Source organism: Palaemon carinicauda, chromosome 6 (genome assembly GCF_036898095.1).
Source record: "Palaemon carinicauda isolate YSFRI2023 chromosome 6, ASM3689809v2, whole genome shotgun sequence".
NCBI lineage: Eukaryota > Metazoa > Arthropoda > Malacostraca > Decapoda > Palaemonidae > Palaemon > Palaemon carinicauda.
In genome coordinates this window covers 86,657,895-86,680,422 of record NC_090730.1, presented here as the reverse complement: position 1 = coordinate 86,680,422, position 22,528 = coordinate 86,657,895, and the positions used below count along the sequence as shown (strand labels likewise).

The 22,528-nt window shown below is 40.2% G+C and overlaps 1 protein-coding gene across 1 annotated transcript in view; it reads left to right on the top strand.

Moving 5' to 3' along the window:
• LOC137643131 (carboxypeptidase D-like) overlaps positions 1-22,528 on the top strand; it is a 589,663-nt gene that overhangs the window by 515,953 nt on the left and 51,182 nt on the right. Inside the window, exon 21 of the mRNA XM_068375981.1 lies at positions 16,300-16,450. Coding sequence (XP_068232082.1) covers positions 16,300-16,450 — 151 coding nt within the window. The remainder of the gene's footprint in view (positions 1-16,299; positions 16,451-22,528) is intronic.

Here is a 22,528-nt window from a genome sequence, read left to right as displayed (position 1 = left end):
GATGATCTGGCTACCCATGCGTGACTTTGTTTTTGTCAGATACGACGTAGTTATTGGTATATTGGGTATTTAACTGCTGTTGCCAATTTCTGTTTTTTTTTCAATATTTGTAAAAATTTACTACGTAGTAAGGAATTGCCGTATATTATTGATTTTTTTTTCATGTTTATGTGTTAGAAAGTGTGCCTTGATGGTTGGGCTAACACGTGCATGTCTTTTTTTATCTGAGATGCCGTATATTAGAATGTTGGGCATTTTTCCGCGAGTGCCCCTTTTTATTTGTTTTGCATTTTATTTGCTTAGTCATGTTACCGTAAGGAATTGGCAAGTAGTGTCGCAAAACTTATATTTTTATAGTGTTGGAAAGTGTTTCTAGATGATCTGGCTACCCATGCCTATCTTTTTTTTTTAGCCAGATATGGCGTATAAATAGGTATATGTTCGATTTTCCTGTGATTGCCATTTTTTCGTTTTTTTCCCATTTCTTTCAAAATTACTACGTACTAAGGAACTATCACAGAGTAATGATTCATTTAGATGTTTATTTGTCGGAAAATGTGCCTTGATGGTTTGCCTAGCACGTGGCTGAATTTTTTTTTCTGAAATGCCGTATATTAGAATGTTAGCCATTTTTCCGCGAGTGCCCCTTTTTATTTGTTTTGCATTTTTTTTTGCTTAGTCATGTTACCGTAAGGAATTGGAAAGTAGTGTCGCAAAACTTATATTTTCATAGTGTTGGAAAGTGTTTCTAGATGATCTGGCTACCCATGCCTATCTTTTTTTTAGCCAGATATGGCGTATATATAGGTATGTGTTCGATTTTCCGGTGATTGCCATTTTTTCGTTTTTTCCCATTTTTTCGTTTTTTCCCATTTCTTTCAAAATTACTACGTACTACGGAACTATCACAGAGTAATGATTCATTTAGATGTTTATTTGTCGGAAAATGTGCCTTGATGGTTTGCCTAGTACGTGGCTGAATTTTTTTTTTTTCTGAAATGCCGTATATTAGAATGTTGGCCATTTTTCCGCGAGTGCCCCTTTTTATTTGTTTTGCATTTTTTTGCTTAGTCATGTTACCGTAAGGAATTGGCAAGTAGTGTCGCAAAACTTGTATTTTTATAGTGTTGGAAAGTGTTTCTAGATGATCTGGCTACCCATCCCTATCTTTATTTTTAGCCAGATATGGCGTATATATAGGTATGTGTTCGATTTTCCTGCGATTGCCACTTTTTCGTTTTTTCCCATTTCTTTCAAAATTACTACGTACTAAGGAACTATCACAGAGTAATGATTCCTCTAGATGTTTATTTGTTGGAAAATTTTGTTTACTTCTTTTTTGATTGAATATCATCAAATTTTTTTAGCTAAAATATATTGTTTTACATTTTTTTTTTTCGATTTTATTTCCCTTCAAAAAAATTTTTTTGGGTCAGAATTTTAATTTTATAGTCGTAAAATAATTGACAATTATCCAGCAACCCACCATACAATTTTTATGCATATCCAAGAATAATTAGATTAGTAAATAACACCTTGAAATTGACATACCCTTCCTACATTTCAAGTGGCAGATTAGGGAGTCTGAGTCAGTGTGGTTGGCGGCCATTTTGTGGACATATCCGAAGCGTAAGTTGCCATATCTATATATATTCTTGTTCCCTATAGAATTTGTGATATTCTGGTATATTTTTACCTGCATAAATATCATAATGTATATTAAATATATGTATTTTTTTACGAAATTTCTATGTACTCAAAAAATTACCTTTAGATATGGCCCCTGATATAAATGTAATTTACAAAATAATGAAGATTTTTTTTACATATTTCTATTTTAGGATAACATATGTTTATTCCCTAAAAAAATTAGCCACTTCCTATTTCATTTGGGTACCCAAAAAAATTCATGAAATTTGGACAAATTTTTTTGGCCAAAAAAAGTTACCCTTTTTTTTCTCATTTCAGATCTTCACCTCCATGGGTCTGACTTCATCCAAAATACATCAAGATGTGTCCTAATCAATTCCTAAAAGGATTTGTGTATATATGTATAAACATTTTTTTTATGAATTTTTATGTAAGGTCTTTTTCTTCTACTTAATTTTTTAAAATATTCATAATAAATAGTTTTTCTGCAGATGAGTAGTATTTATCTTTACAGTTGTTTTAAGCATTCATTGAAGTTTTTTTTGGCAAAAGAAAAAAGTAGGTTACTGCAAAAACTGATTTTTCAAGAATTTTTTTTGGCGTCGGGGTCGAGCGCGTCCGAGTATACCCTTAAAGGGGTGTCCGAGGAGCGTACCTATCCAGGGTTAAAGTGCTTGCTTTGCTTGGATAATGCTCCTTCTCACCCCAAGACTCGAAGATGATATCATCGACCAGTTCAAGTTTATCAGAGTGCTGTATCTTCCACCGAACACCACCCCTATCCTCCACCCCGTAGACCAGCAAGTCATCTCTAATTTTAAGAAGCTCTACACCAACCACATATTTAAGCAGTGCTTTAATGTCACCCAAAATACCAACTTAACTTTGCGTGAATTTTGGAGGAGCCATTTCAATATCATGCACTGCTTGAAGATCATAGATTAGGTTTGGGAAAGAGTAACTCGACGGACACTGAATTCAGCTTAGAAGAAGCTTTGTCCTGTTGCTGTTTCTCCCAGAGATTTTGAAGGTTTTGGCACCAAACCTGAACCTGTGCTCACCATAGAGGAAGACGTAGAATAGATTGTATCCCTTGGCAAATCCATGGGTCTGGAGGTTGATGAAGATGACATCACTGAACTCGCCGAGGATCATCATGAAGAGCTCAAGGAGCTGCAGGCCATGCAGAATGATGAGTTACAAGCGCAGTTGAATGAGTCAAAGTAGATTGAGGAGGTAGAGCACATCTTAAGTTCAGCTGCAATAAAAGAGATGTTAGCACATCATCAACACGTGGTTGACTTCATTGATAAGTATCACCAACAGAAACTTCGGTTTGCAGTGAAGTTTTGCAATTCGATGATGTCTGCTTAACCCATTTCAGAAAAATTCTGAAAATCCGTACCAAGCCACTTTCTCTCGATAGTTTCTTTAAAAAATCTACGAAGCGGTCTAGTGATCGTGATGAAGAGAAGGAAAGTCAAGGAAAGAAAACTAAGATTGAAGTGAGTGAAAGTGATGAAAATTAAAAATAAAAGAATGTAGAAAAAAATATAAAAATTAAATAGAAATAAATAAGCTCAGTTAGGTTAAAGTTCACGTAGTGTAAGTTAGAGTAAGTTACGGTACGTTATTGCAATCACCATCTCTACCTCCTCGCCGACCGTCCGTCTCCTCCTGCGTAGCAAAGCCTACACCTTCGTTGGCCTGTTTCTAAGGTAAAGTGACAATAAAAACACCTTTTTTATTTATTTTTTCTTTATAATTATTCTCTTTTACATCTCTATTATATAATGTAATTGTATTATTGCTATGTGTAATTATGTGCAGTAATTTATGAAAGGAATTATCATAGGTTTTTGGACTGTAGAACAAATTATACAAATTACAGTGTATTCTTATGGGAATATTCGCTCCAACATACGATCGTTTTAACATACGATCTAGGTCCTGGAACGAATTAAGATCGTATGTAGAGGTTCCACTTATATATATATATATATATATATATATATATATATATATATATATATATATATATATATATATATATATATATATATATATATATATATATATATATATATATATATATATATATATATACATACATACATACATACATAATTTCTGCTGTTAGTCCACAGATTATTTAATTGAGAAAAGGCTCTCTACAATTTCATTTTTAACTGGTATTGCTAGCATTCCTAAGATAATACAGTATTATGTAAATTAGGTGTTCTTGAGCATAAAAAAACAGAGGCCCATTTCCCATACAATGCTTGCTCTTAGCCTAACTTTATGATATTACTTCCAAGTAAAACTGCCCCGTCATATACTCTATCGTCATCCAGTGATGCACAAAGTACTTTGGCAGCACATATAAAGTTTTCCTAGACCAACTCGTCGCTGCCTTTTATATAAAGTAGAGCGAGGTTTTTCAGAGGTGAATTTCCGTATTCATACCATTTCTCTAAGTACTGTAGGATACAGCATGATCGTAAACCAATTGAGTATCTCTGCAGAAAATGTTTTTATTGGGTAAACTCAGAAGCAGGGTTGCCAAATTTTCCCTAGCATACAGGACCAAAACAATGACATAAAGAAGTAAAGAAGACAAGATTTTAAAAGATTGAGGTCAATTTAGGGGCCAAACTTTTACTATGATGTTCTCTTGAAATTAATCAATATGCATATATGATGCGTAACAGTAACTATTGATTTTCATTTTAGTACTAAAAATATTAACAAAAGAAAAACTTTGAAAATATATTTGATTAATTGTAATACCAGTAACCCGTTGTTTGCTGGTAATCAAACGTTACGAAAAATAAAGATTAATGTAATTTCAAACAGGATTTCATATTCAAAATGTAAGAAACACAGAAACTAAAAAGATATATGTACCGAACTGTGCACTACAATAAATGAACCTTTTCACATCTCGGATAGATTGTTAAAATTCAATATAATTTTACCCGTGGCTTTGACATATGTTTTATTAGATTTTAAAAGGTTTTTAAACAGGGCTTATTAGTGGCAGAGGAAAGGGACATTGACAATGTCCTAGCTAGCAGAACAATGCCTTAGAGACTGACCATATATACATATGATCAGCAGCCAAGCCCCCTATTCAACCAAGCTACGACTAGGGTGGGCCAGGCAGTGGCTACTGATGACTCGGCAGGCAAACCTATAAGCTCCCCCAAACACCCCTTCTATTGCTCACAAGGATGGTGAAGTTGCAGACACTAAAGAAACTATTGAGCCTGGACGTGACTCGAACCCTAGTCTCGCAGATCACTAGTCAGGGACGTTTCTAATAGGCCACCACAATCATTAAAGTAGCATTAAAGTAGGAAATTATTTTGTCGCAAAGTCCAAACACACCTTATATATATATATATATATATATATATATATATATATATATATATATATATATATATATATATATATATATATATATATAATCGGGCTAGGCCATGTCGTCCTGATGGAAGGTTCCTTCAGTAGCTTCCTAAGGGTATATATGACTACAGTAGATATTCCCAGAGAATTAAACTAAAGGTTTCACAGAATTCTAACTTCTGGTGCGAGTACCCATAAGGTTTCCCTTTAGGATATCGTATAATAACAGGGGACGCATACTTGACACGCCACATAGCTATCTGCACCCCACATAGCGTTTACGCTTCGAGGGGGAAGTTGGTGGCAAGATATGGGAGGAACCGTTGCAAAGTTCTCCTCCTCCGTTACTGTTATGGTACTCGGATGACGTCATAAACGACGCCATATTGGCTTACGTCATAACCACCCGCGTCCTCCATTCCTTCTGTGGTAGCGTCTATGACCAGGTGTTTTTTCCAGTTTTCGCTATTTAATACCAGCATGTCGCAATCTTCAGCTTCTTCTACCCCTGGAAAGTTGAGTACCATATTCTTATATTGTATAAATTAGCTCTGGCCGTTAAGTAACGCCTTTTTATCTTTAAATAACATGTTTTGTGGCGGAGCTATTGCCTAACCGGAGGCGTCCCTGATGCTGTTGTTCGCTTTGCATGCTTCATTTAGTTAGCCAAAACAACTATCCCAGTTTCTTAGCTAATTATCAGTATTAGTTATTTAGTCTTCATTGCTAGGAATTTGTTATATTATGCCGATAGTATTCTTTAATTTCGGCGAGTGTAGGTAGCCAAATTTACGACCCCATAAAGCAGCTCAGTCCCCTAGGCTCGCTAGCCTAGGCGTTTTAGTTTACTTTCATGCATGATATAAACAGTGTTCCTGGTGTTATTTTATTAAATGAAGATATTAGGCATTTATACATATAAGATTCAGTGATTGCACATGGGTTTTTCTCCTTCTAGAAAGTATACAAGGGGTTTTGATGATCTTGGTAGTCGATTCCTTTGCCCCACCCTACGGCTTAGGGGCTTTTGTATACTATCACACCTTCCCGGATACCTTTGGACTAAGGTAATCTCTCCTCCCTCTGAGGTAGCCTAGGCTACATCCTAGCCCTCCTTACCTTGAATGTATTCAAGTGAGGTTAGGCAAGGATTTTTTTTCCCTGTCCAGAGCCATAGTTCATGAGCTTTGAGTTAGGATCAGAACCTCAGAGTATCAGTCGTTTTCCCCCAGCCACCCCTTTAGGTGAATGAACTCTCCTTTTGGTCTCCGCTGGACGGCAAAAAGGCGGGGGGGGGGAGCCACACCTGGTAGGGTTACGACCCTTCCTCCCTGTGGCCTAGCGACTTGTCTTACGCCTGCCTTCTCCGGGTTAGGGGAGGTGCTTCCCCTAGCCCAGGTTACGCAGGCTCTGGGATTCTGTTTCTTTATAGTTTGGGACGGCACGACCTTGCCGTTCTTTTACTGTACTAACCCACCCTAGGTTGGAGAATGTACTCTTCCTATACCTGGGATGGTGCCGGTACTGAAACAGAATCTCCTTTAGGGTGTTGAGGAAGGCTCACATCAACCCCCACACTCCTTCACAGGACCTTTTCCCCTCCCCCTCTGTCCTTTGGTGATAGCCTAGCCATTACACCTCTGTCCACCGTCCTACAACTCGACCGAGTGCCGGCTGGTTGTGGGGTCGGCCCGGTCCTTTCGCCTGCTAGTCCGAGCTGCTTAGCTTCCCGCACATAGTTGAACTATGGGATAGCGTAACGACAGGTCGGTCTGCCGGCGGAAGACCTCCCTGCTATCTTAGAGTGTTCTTCTGTCCTCCCTTGGACCGCCACCCGTAACCCTAGCTGACCGCCGGCTGGATGGAAGCCTGATCATACTCTTCCTTCCATTTGAACCCTCCTTCTCGAGGAAGGCGAGGTTAGGGTAGTGAGCTGCCGCCCTTCCCTCTCCCTTCCTCTATGCTTTCTCTCTCTCTCAATCAAGTGCCGGTCCACTGTCGCACAACTCTGCCGACAACACCCGACAGCGTAGCCTAGTTCTCCTTTCAGTCTCAAAGATTGATGTCAGGGTAGGAGTACCTACAGCCGGTTGCCTACCGGCGGCCGCCGACATGTCGGTGATCTGCCATCAATTCCTGAGGTTGTCTCCCTTTCCCCGCCACATAGACTGATGGCTGGAAGGGGTTTCCCTCAATCGGAGACTCGCTGGCGCCCGGTGTGCCTCCGACGCGTCATAAGGCTGCCAGCTCCATCTAATTCATATTGCGAAAGTGGGCTGTCACCTTTCTCTAACCCTGCCGGCAATGCGCCGGCAGTGTCTGTTGTATAGCTGTATGCGGTAGCCAGTACATCTATGGTATAGTACATATCCTAGACAGAAAACTATGGTGTATAGTTAGGCAATAGATATTTTCTAGCATACTCTGTGCATCCATGCGCAGTCCCTTGCCGGGACCTATTCGAATTGGGGATAATTATTTCCCCTTTCACTATGCTGAATGATCTCAGCTCTCTCCCTTTCACCACTGCTAATACCCCGGAGGAAGTACTAGCTATGCTACTCTATCCCTACTGGATAGCTTCCCCCCTTAGAGCTTTCCCGAACGAAAGCTCTAGAGTTAGTAGTGGTGTAAGGTCATGGCAATTGGCTGGGCAGGATTGACAAGTATGTGTCTTTCCTGCTCATTTCCAGCTTACCTATCCTAAGCTTACACTTGGAAAGGAATCTTATACTGCGATTGAGATTACTTTAGGACTAATCTAATATTACTTTAAGTCCATCATTATAGACTTCTAAATACTCATGTACCCCTTTTTTCTTTACAGGAGGAGTACATCCGGTGTGAGAGTGCTTTTGGCAGCGTTCGGCGCCGTGACTGCTACAGCCACCTGGCGTGCCAAACCCACGCCAGCTGCTCCGTCACCCAGGGATCTCTGAGGTACTGGGACCCGCAGGTTTGCACAGTCTGCAAGGACCTGCTCAACGAAGCGTTCGAGGCTCCCCAGTCTGCGGAGTCAAGGGACATCGCTCATGAGAAACTACGCAAGTGGGTGCGTGGTTTCCAGAAGAATGCCACGGGGGCCTATCTCCCCAGTGAGAAGATGAGAGCTATGCTCTTCCCTAAGACATCTGCGGATGCTGTCATCCCCAAACCAGAGTTCCCCTGTGTTCAACTGACGGTTGACCCAGACGTTTCGGACGCACTCCAGGACATCCATTCTACGATGATGAAAGGATGTCAGAGGTGTCGGACACCACCAAGAGGACCCTGATGGCCGAAGGTCGAGAAGATGAACATACAGAGGCTCCTGACTCCGAAGACAAAGGTGCCCCTGCACCCTCTATCGCTTCCGTAGTCATCTCGGAACCAGTCCCCTCTACATAGTCCACTCCTATTCCCACGAGCGGACAAATCCATGGACAACTTCCAGACTATGATAGCGGTCCTCGAGGAGAGGCTCCGCAAGAGGGACGAAGGATTTCAAAAAAGAGATCCTCCGTTTGGCGAAGCAACCTCAGAGGAAGATCAATGTGAAGGACCTTCCACCCTGCTCTGTGACGAACCCATGGAGGCATGCCGAGCACATGCCTATCACTAGTGGCAGGATCTTCGTGAACGACAAGCTAGGCGCCGTCCCCCTTGAAGAGGTGGAATTCTGGCCTAGCTTTGAGGCGTACCTGGACTGCTACATTCGCCTCAAGTCTGAACCTGTTTCCAAGGAGGTCATTGTGTTTGACCACGCAAAAGCTCAATCTCTGCTAGCCGGTTGTCTGAAGGACAAGGGCTACACCAACTCCAAGGTGCCAGCCCTGAGCAAGAAACACCCATCTTTTCTTGCTCCAAACACCATGGTCTTCCCCTTCGCGGAGAAGTCCCTTCTAGCAGTTTTGAAGGCGGTGGAGAAAGGGAAACCCTGCCCTACATTGGAGGAATGTAGGCCCCTCTCCCTCGCTCTACCCCCCGACGACAAGAACTGGAAGGACATCCAGTTAACTTTCTCCGTGGGAAAGTTGGAAGCCGACATCGCTGGACGTCAGTTCAGTGAGAACCTCCCCAAGCTCTCCGAATATCTTCTTCGTCGGGAGCAGGACAGAAGAGAGGCTGGCCGCCTCCCTTTCCCTCCAGGTGCTCAGGGAGACGATGGCTGGGGAACAGCGGACCCCAGGCGTCTACATGGTCGTGGCCAAGACCCACCTCGCTACCCTGACGAAAGACTTTTACACCTTAGTCAGGGCACGGAGAGCCTGCAGAGTGTTCGTGTTTGCGAATGCCACCGTAAAACACGAACCAAGGAAGCTGATTTCCTCCAATATTTTGGGGAAAGATCTCTTTCCCAATGACCTCGTGAAAGAGACCGTAGACAAGGCCGCCACGGAGAACCGGAACCTTCTCCAAAAGTGGGGCATGTCAGGCAAGAGGAAATCTTTTCAGGATGAGAGGCCCCAACCGAAGAAGAAATCCAACAAGCCAAGACCACAGCAGCGTCAGGCTAAACGTCAGCTTCCGGCAACCGCTGCTCCCCAGTTGGTGGCTCAGCCCCAACAAACCTTCCAACTGGTACCCCAGCCGGTGGTGATTCAGTCACCAGCCTTCACGCCCGCCTACGAGAGGTAGTCGACGACCTTTCGTCCCAGAGGTAGAGGCACCGGCAGAGACTCCTCTCGATGCCCCTCCAGAGGGAGGAGGAGGAAAGGGAGCAAGCGACTGAGGTGGTAAACCCTCGGGCAACCAGAAGCAATGAGATGCTTCCGGTGGGAGGAAGACTCCGCCTCTTCCAGGATCGTTGGACCTTCGATCCCTGGGCTCACAGCATCTTCAAGAATGGACTAGGATTGAGCTGGGAAACACCTCCACCAGCTTTCCACCGATTCTTCCAACACTCCACCCCCGTTCTGGAAGAATACATCCAAGATGAACAAGAAAGTGATCAAGAGGGTAAAGTCCATCAGGTTCCAAGGAAGACTGTTCTGTGTTCCCAAGAAGGACTCCAACAAACTCAGAGTCATTCTGGACTTGTCCCCTCTCAACAAGTTCATAGTGAACTACAAGTTCAAAATGCTGACTCTTCAGTACATAAGAGCCCTACTGCCTCAAAAGGCATACACAGTCTCGATAGACATGGCGGACGCCTACTGGCACATTCCAATGAATCGCCAGACCTCCTCCTACCTAGGATTCAGGCTTCAAAGAAGACAGTACGCCTTCAGAGCCATGCCCTTTGGGCTAAACATAGCCCCAAGGATATTCACAAAGCTCGCAGAGACGATCGTTCAACAACTACGCCTACAAGGCGTCCAGGTGATGGCTTACCTGGACGATTGGTTGGTGTGGGCAGCATCAGAAGAAGAATGCCTGTAAGCTTCCACAAAGGTGATCCAATTCTTGGAGCATTTGAGCTTCAAGATCAACACCAAAAAGTCTCGACTTTCTCCAGCTCAGAAATTCCAATGGCTAGGTATCCATTGGGACCTTCAGTCACACCGTCTTTCCATTCCACTGAAGAAGAGAAAGGAAATAGCAAGATCTGTCAAGAGACTTCTCAAATCCAAACGGATTTCAAGACGACAACGGGAACGGGTGCTCAGCTCCCTTCAGTTTGCTTCAGTGACAGACCCAGTGCTAAGAGCACACCTAAAGGATGCATCGGGAGTCTGGAGAAGATACGCATCAAACGCTCGAAGAGACCTCTGCCGACTCGGCTATGATCACTTCTCAAGCCGTGGTCGGAGGCAAAAAACCTGTAAAGGTCAATACCTCTTCAATTACCGCCTCCCCCGGTCGTTATCCATACGGACGCATCGCTAGAAGGATGGGGGGTCACTCCCATCAACATCAAGTTCAAGGAACATGGTCTTTCCTATTCAAGACGTTTCACATCAACATCCTGTAGGCCATGGCAGTCCTTCTCACCCTGAAGAGGCTGTCCCCACGTCCCTCAGTCCACATTCAACTGACCCTTGACAGCGACGTCGTGGTCAGATGTCTCAACCGTCAGGGCTCAAGATCGCCCTAACCCAACCAAGTGCTGCTGCCCATCTTCCGCCTGGCAGAGAAGAAAAGATGGCACCTTTCAGCAGTTCACCTACAAGGATTCCGGAACGTGACGGCGGATGCTCTACCCAGGACAGCCCCGATAGAGTCAGAATGGTCCCTAGACGCAGACTCATTCTCCTTCATCTCCCAAGAAGTCCCAGAACTGCAGATCGACCTCTTCGCAACGAGCGACAACAAGAAACTTCCTTGCTACGTGGCCCCATACGAGGACCCCGAGCGGAAGCCGTGGACGCCATGTCCCTGGATTGGAACAGATGGACCAAGATTTACCTGTTCCCTCCACCCAACCTTCTGCTAAAATTCCTCACCAAGCTGAGATCCTTCCAAGGAATAGCGGCCCTAGTGGCTCCCAAGTGGCCCCAGAGCAACTGGTTCCCATTGATCCTGGAGTTACAACCCAAACTAATTCCCCTGCCAGACCCAGTTCTAACCCAACAAGTTTAGAAGTCGACTGTCTTCGCTTCATCAAAGAATACCTGAGACCTTCATCTCATGATTTTCTCTCCCTAGCCGTCAAGAAGAGGTTTGGGATTTCAAAGGGAAGCTTAGATTTCTTAGAGGAATATAAAACAAAATCTACCAGAAGGCAATACAAGTCATCTTGGAAGAAATGGGTGGCCTTTGTCAAGTCTAGAAATCCTAAGGAAATATCAATGGATTTCTGTTTGTCCTTCTTCATTCAGCTTCATGGACAAGGCTTGGCAGCCAACACGATTTCCACCTGCAAATCGGCCCTGACAAGACCCTAATTATATACCTTCCAAATAGACCTGTCTAGTGACATTTTCAACAAGTTGCCGAAGGCATGTGCTAGACTCAGACCCGCACCCCCTTCAAGACCCATCTCCTGGTCTCTTGACAAGGTGCTCCATTTTGCCTCAAGTTTGGACAATGAAACTTGGCCTCTGAAAGATTTGACTCAAAAAGTGATTTTCTTATTTGCTTTAGCTTCGGGGGCTAGAGTCAGTGAAATTGTGGCATTATCAAGGGAAGAAGGCCAGATCCAGTTCACAGAAACAGGCGAGCTCACCCTCTCTCCTGACCCAATGTTTCCCACCAAGAATGAGCTACCCACCAAAAAGGTGTGGTCCCTGGAGAATCTGCCTTCTGAAGGAAGATGTCTCCCTGTTCCCAGTGGAGAGCCTAAAGGTCTATCTTCGAAGAACTTCGGACTTCGGTGGAGGACAGCTCTTTAAAGGGGAAACATCGGGTTCTGACTTGTCACTTAAACAACTAAGGGCGAAGATCACCTACTTTATTCGCAGTGCGGATCCTTACAGTACACCCGCAGGTCACGGTCCCAGGAAAGTCGCCTCTTCCCTGAATTTCTTCCAGTCGATGGACTTCGAAAGTCTTTGATTATTCACGGGCTGGAAGTCTTCAAGAGTGTTCTTCAAACACTGCGAATCAGGTGCAAGAATTGAAACGCTTCGTGGTAGCTGCAGGTAGTGTGTTAAAACCTGCTGTTTAGTGCTGCGATGAACAGTGAGTTATACGGGACTCTAACTCTAAGGGTGTCTGTGTTGACCATAGTGCGCAACGTAGTGAAAATAGTGCCACCGAGTGACACTACGGACTGTTCTTATACTAAGGGAAAGTCACATAGACTAAATCACTTGCGCCACGTGTTCCAAACATGAAGTGTATATAAGACATTCTAGAAAGATTTTATAATTCCTATGGAATTAACGTGTGTGATAAGTTTTCCTTTTCAGATACCACAACTATTTCTATTAATGTCCCAAGTCTATGTAACTGATTTGCATTCCATTACAATTTACATCTATGTATTTTATGTATGCTAATTCTTATTTATGCCCAAATAAAAGAATTTGCTGTACTCGTGCGTCTTATTTCGCCCTAATTTTGTAATAAAATACTGTTTGAGAGTTTTAATATCCCTCTATACTGTATAATTATATCTGAACAATGAATTACTATTATTCCTCCATTTGAACAAACTCATCTTGACTAAGGTAATTTGTTCCAACACGTTATACTAACATTATCTTTTACCTTGCTCTGGGGCCGGCAGGTACTTCCTGATACTAAGTGAGTTTCTTTATCAAGTAACTTCGAGACTTAACATAAGTCCAATAGGACTTATCCCTGGCGGGGGGCCAGGAAGCGGTAACATAGTACATGTTTACCTGAGGTGACATATACCGGTAATGTCACAAGGGCTCTGGGGTCATTAGACCAAAGGAATATTGTCTAGAAGTCGAAGGCACTACTAAAGGGAAAAATCCATGATACATTAATTCTCTGGTACACTTCCATCAGGACGACATGGCCTGAGCCCAAAAAACAGATTTTGAGCAAAGCGAAAAATCTATTTTTAGGTGAGATAGCCATGTCGTCCTGATGGACCCGCCCTTTTCTCTATTTAGGCCTTGGCAGGCCCCCTCCCAATCTTACTGTATCATGGGGCTGGCCTCGACGCCAGAAGGAATGGAGGATGCGGCCGGTTATGACGTCAGCCAAGATGGCGGCCAACATGGCGTCGTTTATGACGTCATCCGAGTACCATAACAGTAACAGAGGAGGAGAACTTTGTAACGGCTCCTCCCATATCTTGCCACCAACTTCCCCCTCGAAGCGTAAACGCTATGGGGGGTGCAGATAGCTATGTGGCGTGTCAAGTACGCGTCCCCTGTTATTATACGATATCATAAAGGGAAACCTTAGGGGTACTCGCGCCAGAAGTTAGAATTCTGTGAAACCTTTAGTTTAATTCTCTGGGAATATCTACTGTAGTCATATATACCCTTAGGAAGCTACTGAAGGAACCTTCCATCAGGACGACATGGCTATCTCATTCAAAAATAGATTTTTTGCTTCGCTCAAAATCTGTTTTATATATATATATATATATATATATATATATATATATATATATATATATATATATATATATATATATATATGTATATGTATATGTACACATTTACACAGTATTTGTTAACATCAGAGCTACATGAGAAATTTTGAACTACAAGTAATTGATGTGAATGTACAAATTAAAGGCAATAGCCTTATAGCCAAGGTTATGTGCTTGCCTGATCATGAAAAATTGATGATCAACAATCTCATTATGTTTGTCCTTCTTCTCTACAGATTTGGTTTTATATTTCTCACCTTGATTAATATTTCTAACTGATTGGTGCTTGTATCAAATAGGTCAGGTTATGGTGGCAAATTGGTAATTGAGATAAATTTTGTTTTGAGTAGTAGTCTGTAATAGGACTAGTTTCGAAACAACAATCAGCTGTTAGAGAACTCTGGGTTAAATAAAGGCCAGTCGCCTGAATTAATGTTTATTCTGCTTAGCAGAGGTGTTATTATTTGTAGCTAACACACACATATATATATATATATATATATATATATATATATATATATATATATATATATATATATATATATATATATATATATATATATATATATATATATAAATATATATATATATATATATAAATATATATATATATATATAAATATATATATATATATATATATATATATATATATATATATATATATATATATATATATATATATATATATTATATTTATATATATATTTATATATATATATGAGAACGAGGAATCGACGTATTCCTTTGTTTTATTGACTACACTAAAGCCTTTGATACAGTTGCACATGACATCTTATGGAACGACATGTACTCTATGGGTTTTCCACCTCATGTCATCTCACTTCTGAAAGCACTGTACAATCAACAGAAAGCAGCAGTGCGAACATCTTATGGCCTAACGGATTGGTTTAACATCGGACAAGGTGTCAGACAAGGATGCATTGTTTCTCCCCACCTCTTTAACATCTACTCGGAAACCATAATGAGAAATGCGCTTGAAGACTACGAAGGAGGCATAACTGTTGGAGGACAAAAGATCACTAATCTCAGATATGCCGACGATGTGGTTTTAATCGCTGGAAGTATGGAGGTCCTCCAAACATTAGTATCAAAAGTAAAAGCTGAGAGTGAAAAAGTGGGACTGTACCTAAATGCTAAGAAAACAAAGGTCATGAAGTGTCAAAAAGCCCCGTCTGATCAAGAAATCCTACTAGACGGAGTTGCCCTAGATAATGTCACGGAATTTACTTACCTTGGAGCAACTTTCACCAATAATGGAGACGACTCCCAAGAGATCAAAAGAAGAATTGGTATTGCAAAGAATGCAACCATCGCACTAAGCAATGTGTGGAAAGACAGACATATCACTCTAAACACAAAGAAGCGGCTTCTCAAATCACTTGTTTTCCCCATCGCATCATACGGCTCAGAATGTTGGGTTTTAAAAGCTACAGATCGGAAAAGATTAGAAAGTTTTGAACTATGGTGTTACAGAAGAGTCCTTAGGATAAGCTGGATTGAGAAAAAGACTAACGTGGAAGTTCTACAAAAGATCAGTATCGAAAAAAGATTACTTGACATTTTGGATGAAAGAAAACTAACTTTTATTGGACACCAGGTTCGGAAACACAATACTCTGGAAAGAACGATACTAATTGGATCAGTCTATGGTACAAGAACGAGAGGAAGGCCTAAAACTAGATTGAGTGACAATATCATGGAGATGTGCGGGCTAACGATGGTGGAGTTGGAAAGGAAGGCTCAAGACCGGAATGAATGGAGAAGTTTTGTGCAGAGGGCCACGGCCGTTCGACATCGAACACCCCGTACTTGATGATGATGATATGTGTGTGTGTTAGCTACAAATAATTTCCTAAAATTTTCTGATATAAATACTAACAACAAAGGACCCTTTTCACCGGGCGTCACAGGTATCTCCCCAGAAATAGATTTTTCCTTCGTCAAAATCCCTTTTGTTTTAGTGTGGGCTGGCATTATGAATCCATGAGTAGTACTCATTTTGGTCTCACCTTGGCATGTATAATCCATCTTTTCATACAAAAAAAAAACTGGTATGGTGTTGTCTATGGCGCAAAAATGTTTATATTGTATAATTCTACTGCACCACGAAATCTGCTGTGATCTACCTTTTCTACTTTTAATATAAAACACCTTGCCTCTTAAATAAGGAATAAAAGGCTGCTAAGACTTTGATAATTCTATATTTCATGATGTTGATTACAGTAGCATATATTATTTCATTCCACAAATTAAACTAATTATTTTAATAATTTCACAGGATTGCTTTTATGACCACAGTGAAACTATCCCTATTAATGTATATTATGGATGCTGCGGAAATCCTGATGAAAAAAGTTTGGGACACTTGTGGAAGCAACATCGTCCGGCTCTTTTGAATTTCTTGACTCTCTCTAATGTTGGAGCCATGGGTAAGATTTGTGGATTTTTATACTTGTATCTGAGTTTTCATTCAATGTTAGTCATATAAAAATAATGAAATATTTTTAAAGTTTCAACCATGGCACTTTCGCCAATTTTAGGAGGTAGTAGACATCTAAAAGAAACAAAAGGGGATGTTTTCCTCTGAGTTCCTTCTTGCCTGTTGAGGGACTTAGCCAAGTTTGCTTGGTACTGCTAGGCTGCCACAGCTCACCCTCCCTCATCTTCCACCACAAATATAGCTTCATATGCTTACTTCCCTACTGCTGCTACCTCAGTGGTCACCAGGGTGACCCAAGGTAGCAGCAGAGCCTGTCGGAACTGCGTCACAATCGCTAGCCATTCATTTCTATTCCTAGTACACTCTTTTTCCCTCTCTCATATACATCCTGCGTTCACCTCGTGCTTTCTTCACTCTATCCATCTACCCAAACTTTGGCCTTCCTCTTTCACTTTTCCCATCAACTCTTGCTTCTTCACCTTTAGCAGACTACCATTTTTCATCCTCGCTTCATGGCCAAACGACTTCAAAGCATTCGTATCCACTCTAGCTGCTAATTCATTCCTCACTCCCACCCATTTTCACTCTTGCTACTGTACTTTGTTCCTAACCCTATCCAACTGATATAATGTACACTAGTGATACTCCTCAGACACTTCATCATGAACGATGAACACATTCAATTTCTGTCTCTTCGTCACTTTCATTCCCCATAACTCTGATACATACATCACATTTGGTACAATCACTCTCATTACATATTCATCCCTTAGCCTCTATCCTTTACCACTCCCCTTTGCCCCTACACTTTACATCATTCACTCACTCTTACATACATCTGCTTCCACTCCACCACTTGCAGCAACACCAAAACCCACATACTTAAACTAACCTACTACTTTCAGTATTATTATTATTATAATTGTTATTATTATTATTATTATTATTATTATTATTACTAGTCAAGCTACAACCGTAGTTGGAAAAGCATGGTACTATAAGCCCAAGGGCTCCAAGAGGGAAATAGGCCAGTGAGGAAAGGAAACAAGGAAATAAAAAAAATCAAGATAAGTAATGAATAGCAAATCAATGGCTAGGTTAAGTAAAATTTGGAAATCAAATCACTTTAAATTACATTTAGAAATCAGACTATACATCAGTTTGGTGAGATTGGTGTTACTATATGTATTGGTGTGCTACTGTCTTAAGCACACATTTGAGTATGAGTTGTTTTTCAAATGTATTTGAATGGTTTACTGAACACATTTTAGTAGTTTTTAAGTTTTATTGTGAATAACAACTGAGTTAAACATCTCCATCACTGGAGGAAGCTGTGTTGGTCCACATGACCAATTCTGGTGAAGTTTTGATATGAACTGAACAAATTACTGATATCCCAAATATCGTACACTTGCTTTAATTTGGCTAAGTGACGGAATCGGAAGACACCTGCATCCGGTGACGTCACAAACTTTCACACGAAGAGACAATGTGTTGACACTAAGAAAGAATGACAACTTAGCATCTTACATCCTGTATACAATTTGAGTTGACCATAGCAAATCTCACGGTCAGCTCTTCCAACCAACATGACATATTACGTCATTTGTTTTAAACATGTAATATTACTATTCTAATCATTACATAAGCTCGGCCAGCTATCTCAATTTTTTTTTACAAAAATTTAACAACAAGCCGAAACATGGTTATTAGGTGTGACTGGACATACGTATCATTCATTGCTCAAAACTAGCTATATCCAACTGAGGACGAATGTCCAAATAGGCACATCAAAATTAATAACAATAATGCATACAAAAAAGATATTACCAAAGCAAAAAGAAAAATGCATGATAAAACCAAGATCATATATATGGTACATTGCTAGCAAATGATTACATGGTACCAAAAAACAAAACAAATTCTGACTTACAAATGATTCGGTAACTTGATAAAGAATAATTGTTACCTTTGTCAGAAACAAGATACTCAATTTTTAGTGCACAAATACAAATTCCTGGTACGTACACGTACCACGGTTTCGTACATATATATATATATATTTATATATAGGGCTGATACATTTTATTAGATGCCCATAGATTCTGTTATATATCTTATATATTTTTTTTCTTTTTTTTTTTTCTCTTTTCTTTTTTAACATTCCGGCTTATATATTTTTATTAGATGCCGAGAGAAAAAAATGATTTATATCCTTTTTTATTTTATTTATTTTTTTAAATGTTATTTTAAATGTATTTTTAACAATGCAAATGTAGAGAATTTCTTTAATTACATATTACTAGCGTACTAATCAGCTTTTCATACAAACATCATCCTGACAAATTACTCCCTTAGCGAATGAGGTGGCCACTCATACAGCTTTGAACTGGATCAGGTAAGGGGTATTGTCAGGGCTATTCAACTCGTTCCTTTGTAGCTGCTTGCTGTGCCGTAACCTACGCCAAACAAGGATGTTCACGGCGATAAAAATTAACGCCGTTACAAATAAACCTGCTAGTAATATAGGGTGAAGAATCTCTTTGTAAGTCGGCGACAGGTGGTCCTTTTCGGTAAGTTTCATTAAGCGTTTCGCCACACTTCCTTTATAGGGGAGAGGAAGTGCGGGCGTTGTAGAGGTCCACGTGAAGTTCGCGAAGTAAGCACGTTCTCTGATGATTGTCCGTAGGCCAGTCACCATGGAATTCGGGGAAGTCCCGATACAGCCATCTGCTGCGACGAAGATGTGGTTGAAGGATGTGGATCCGTCAGGGCATGATACATTGAAGCCGTCCTTGTCGTATCGTATCCACGAGCCATTATTTAGTCTGCAATTGAATTCTTTATTGTCAAAGGGATAAAGCTTATCCAGACAATTTTCACTTGTATGGGAGAGAGCACCGTCTAGCACTATACCTAACTCGCATGAATCCATCAAGTTTTTACGGAATTCAAATGAGTCAGCTGTACATATTTTTCTATCCATTGCGTCTGAACAGTGAGTTAATTGATTTAAGTCTTTAATGACCGTATATGTTTCCTTGTCTGGGGAAATCAATACGTGTCCTGTCAAACTGGATATTACTGGATTTGAGTGATTCGTCATGAAAGTCGGAAATGGTGATATCCTGTAAGATTGCCAGGCATCAGAAGAATCAAAGGGAATTGTAATCCTAATCTTGTTATTATCTACGTTTACTGTAATTAGGCTGTAATAAAATTCTAACCTATGTTCGTCTAACAAAGGAACATAGCCTAGTTTATCCCTAGTGTTCTCCAGAACTAATTTTAAGTAACGTATAGGCAACAAATGGGGCGACAATACACCTTTAGTTGCTAACGTGATAGCTTCTACATAATCCTTGGATTTCTCAATGAAATGTGCAATTCTGTTATGTATGTGATCTATCTTTGAATCATAATACGTTAATGTTGCTAACAAATCCTGTACTTCCATAATTTGAACGATATTATCTGAATGTTCATTTAACAAATCCATAATTTTATTGATTGAAGCTAACTGATCCCTTAGTTCTGACATAATCAATTCATCTTTATGAGTCAAGAACTCAATTTTCTTATTTTGATTACTAATTTTAAGACGATTGGAAAGTCCTAAACCTAAACTTGCAACAGACCCAAAGATGCTTAATGCAGCATAAATGAACGGATTCCGTCTTTCTTTTTGTTCGTGTCCTACAGTCCACATCAAAAGGTCATAAGCCAAAGATCCTGTCTCTCCAGTCTTATTTTTCAAGTCATCAGATAGCATCTCTGCAACTTTTAATGTTGATCCAAGCAAACTCTTAGTAGTCAAATGAAAATGTCTTTTATGCAACTCATCCAATGATGCAGAAAACCTTGAAATGGCGGTTCTTAAGCTAGTGACATCATTCTCTTGAAGAAAAATTGCTTGCATATGCACTTCGACAATTACGTTGGTTGATGTAATAAAAATGTCTTCTTGTCTTTCAACTATATTGCCTTATTTAAAATATATATTCTTAGTCTTAGAACTCATCCCATACGAAAAAAATGTCTGAGCGAACAATATCACTCCCAACAACAAAAAATTCATCTTGGAAACCTGTAACGAGAAAAAATATATGTAATTACTCCTGTATTAAAAAGAAAACTTTTTAGTTACAAAAATTAAAATTTTTCCTCACTTCTTTTTAATTTCTTATGTGAGACAATGGTACTATTCTCTCATCCGTGGGTTGGGCTACGTTTTGAATTCTAAACCTATTGGCCGTTAATGTTTCCAAAATGTTAAATGGGCCTTCAAACTTAGGTGTTAGTTTATAGTTGAGCCCTTTTCTGACATTGATTTGAATATAGATGTTATCACCCACGGTATATGTTTTAGTTGGTTTCACTATTTTATCATGATTCCTTTTCATTATGATTTGTGATTCTTCTAAATTCTTTCGAAGGATATCATATCGACTTATACTTGCATTTATACATTCTTTTAAAGGATTTGATAGATTAGTTGTAGGCGTTAATACATGGAAAGGTGTTCTAACTGGGGTACCATACAATGCTTCATGCGGTGACATTTTAATTGATATATGATATGAATGATTCAGAGTACTCAGTGCCGCCGGTATTGCAATATCCCAGTTGGGGTCTGATCCCCCTAGTGTTACCCTTAATATATTTAATATCTTCCTATTTGCTCTTTCCACTAGCCCATTCGACTCTGGGTGATATATCATGGTATTAACCTTCTTTATGTTGAGGAATTCACACAATGAGATAAGAAAGTGATTATTAAATTCACCACCCGAGTCTGAGATTATCATGTGTGGAATTCCATGTTTACAAATGTAACACTCGTAAAACTTCCTAGCGCATTCAATCGCAGTTTTAGTTTTAAGCGCTATTAGTTCTGTATATCGAGTTAAAGCATCTATAATCACTAAGAGGTGCTTATTCCCTCTGTCTGACTCGTAAAATCCTGTTAACAAATCTAAATGTATTCTTTCAAAGGGTTGATTGGGAACAGGATAAGCTCCTAAGCTAACAGGTGTTTTCGTATGCCCTTTGTTTTCCTGACATGTGCGACAATTAGCTATGTGTCTTTTTATATCTGTAAGCATTGTATGCCAATAAAACAATGATTTGGCTTTCTGTGACATTAATGAGAACCCAGGGTGTCCATGTAATGGATTTGAATGCAACCAATTCAGGACAGTGGAAACAAGTGAGTTTGGTACTACTACCTGGTCGTTAGTTACATGTGGTGTATTGCGGGTTTTCCTTGTCACAGTCCTACACAGAATATTATCTTTGATTACATAATTCTGCTGCTTATACTTTATATATTCTTTTTCTTTATGATTGCCTTTCAAAGCATTTATAATTGTTTCTATTTTCTGATCTTTTCTTTGCTCAGTCTGTAACAATTCAGCACTCCAGCCTAAATCTTCTTGTTCAGATATTGTTTTTACAATAGGCATGGATGTTGATATATCTATTAATTCAGCTAAAGACTCCGTACAAGATGACACGGGGTTGCGTGATAATGCATCCGCAATGATATTTGCTTTCCCAGGTAAATACCCGATTCTTGCGCCAAAATCTTGAATGATTAAATGCCACCGAGTTCGTTTAGGGCTGTGATTGAAGCCTTTAAAGAACTCTGTTAGTGGTTTATGGTCAGTAAGAACCTTAACGGGATAAGCGTAAATTATGAACTTAAAATGCACTAGCGAATTAACAATAGCTAGTCCTTCCTTGTCTATTACTGCATACTTACTTTCGGAAGCTCTCAATTTTCGAGAATAGAAAGCTATCGGGAAAAACTGTTTATCATATTGCTGAAGCAATACCCCTCCTACTCCTAAGTCTGAGGCGTCTGTTGCAATGAAGAATTCCTTACCGAAGTCAGGAAATTTTAAGATAGGAGAACTACACAGTTCATCTTTCAAAGTATTAAACGCCTGTTGATGTTGCTCAGACCATATGAAATCTACGCCCTTCTTCGTAAGATCAGTTAAAGGAGCGGCTATTATTGAATAGTTGCGTATAAAACGCCTGTAATATCCACTACAACCCAGAA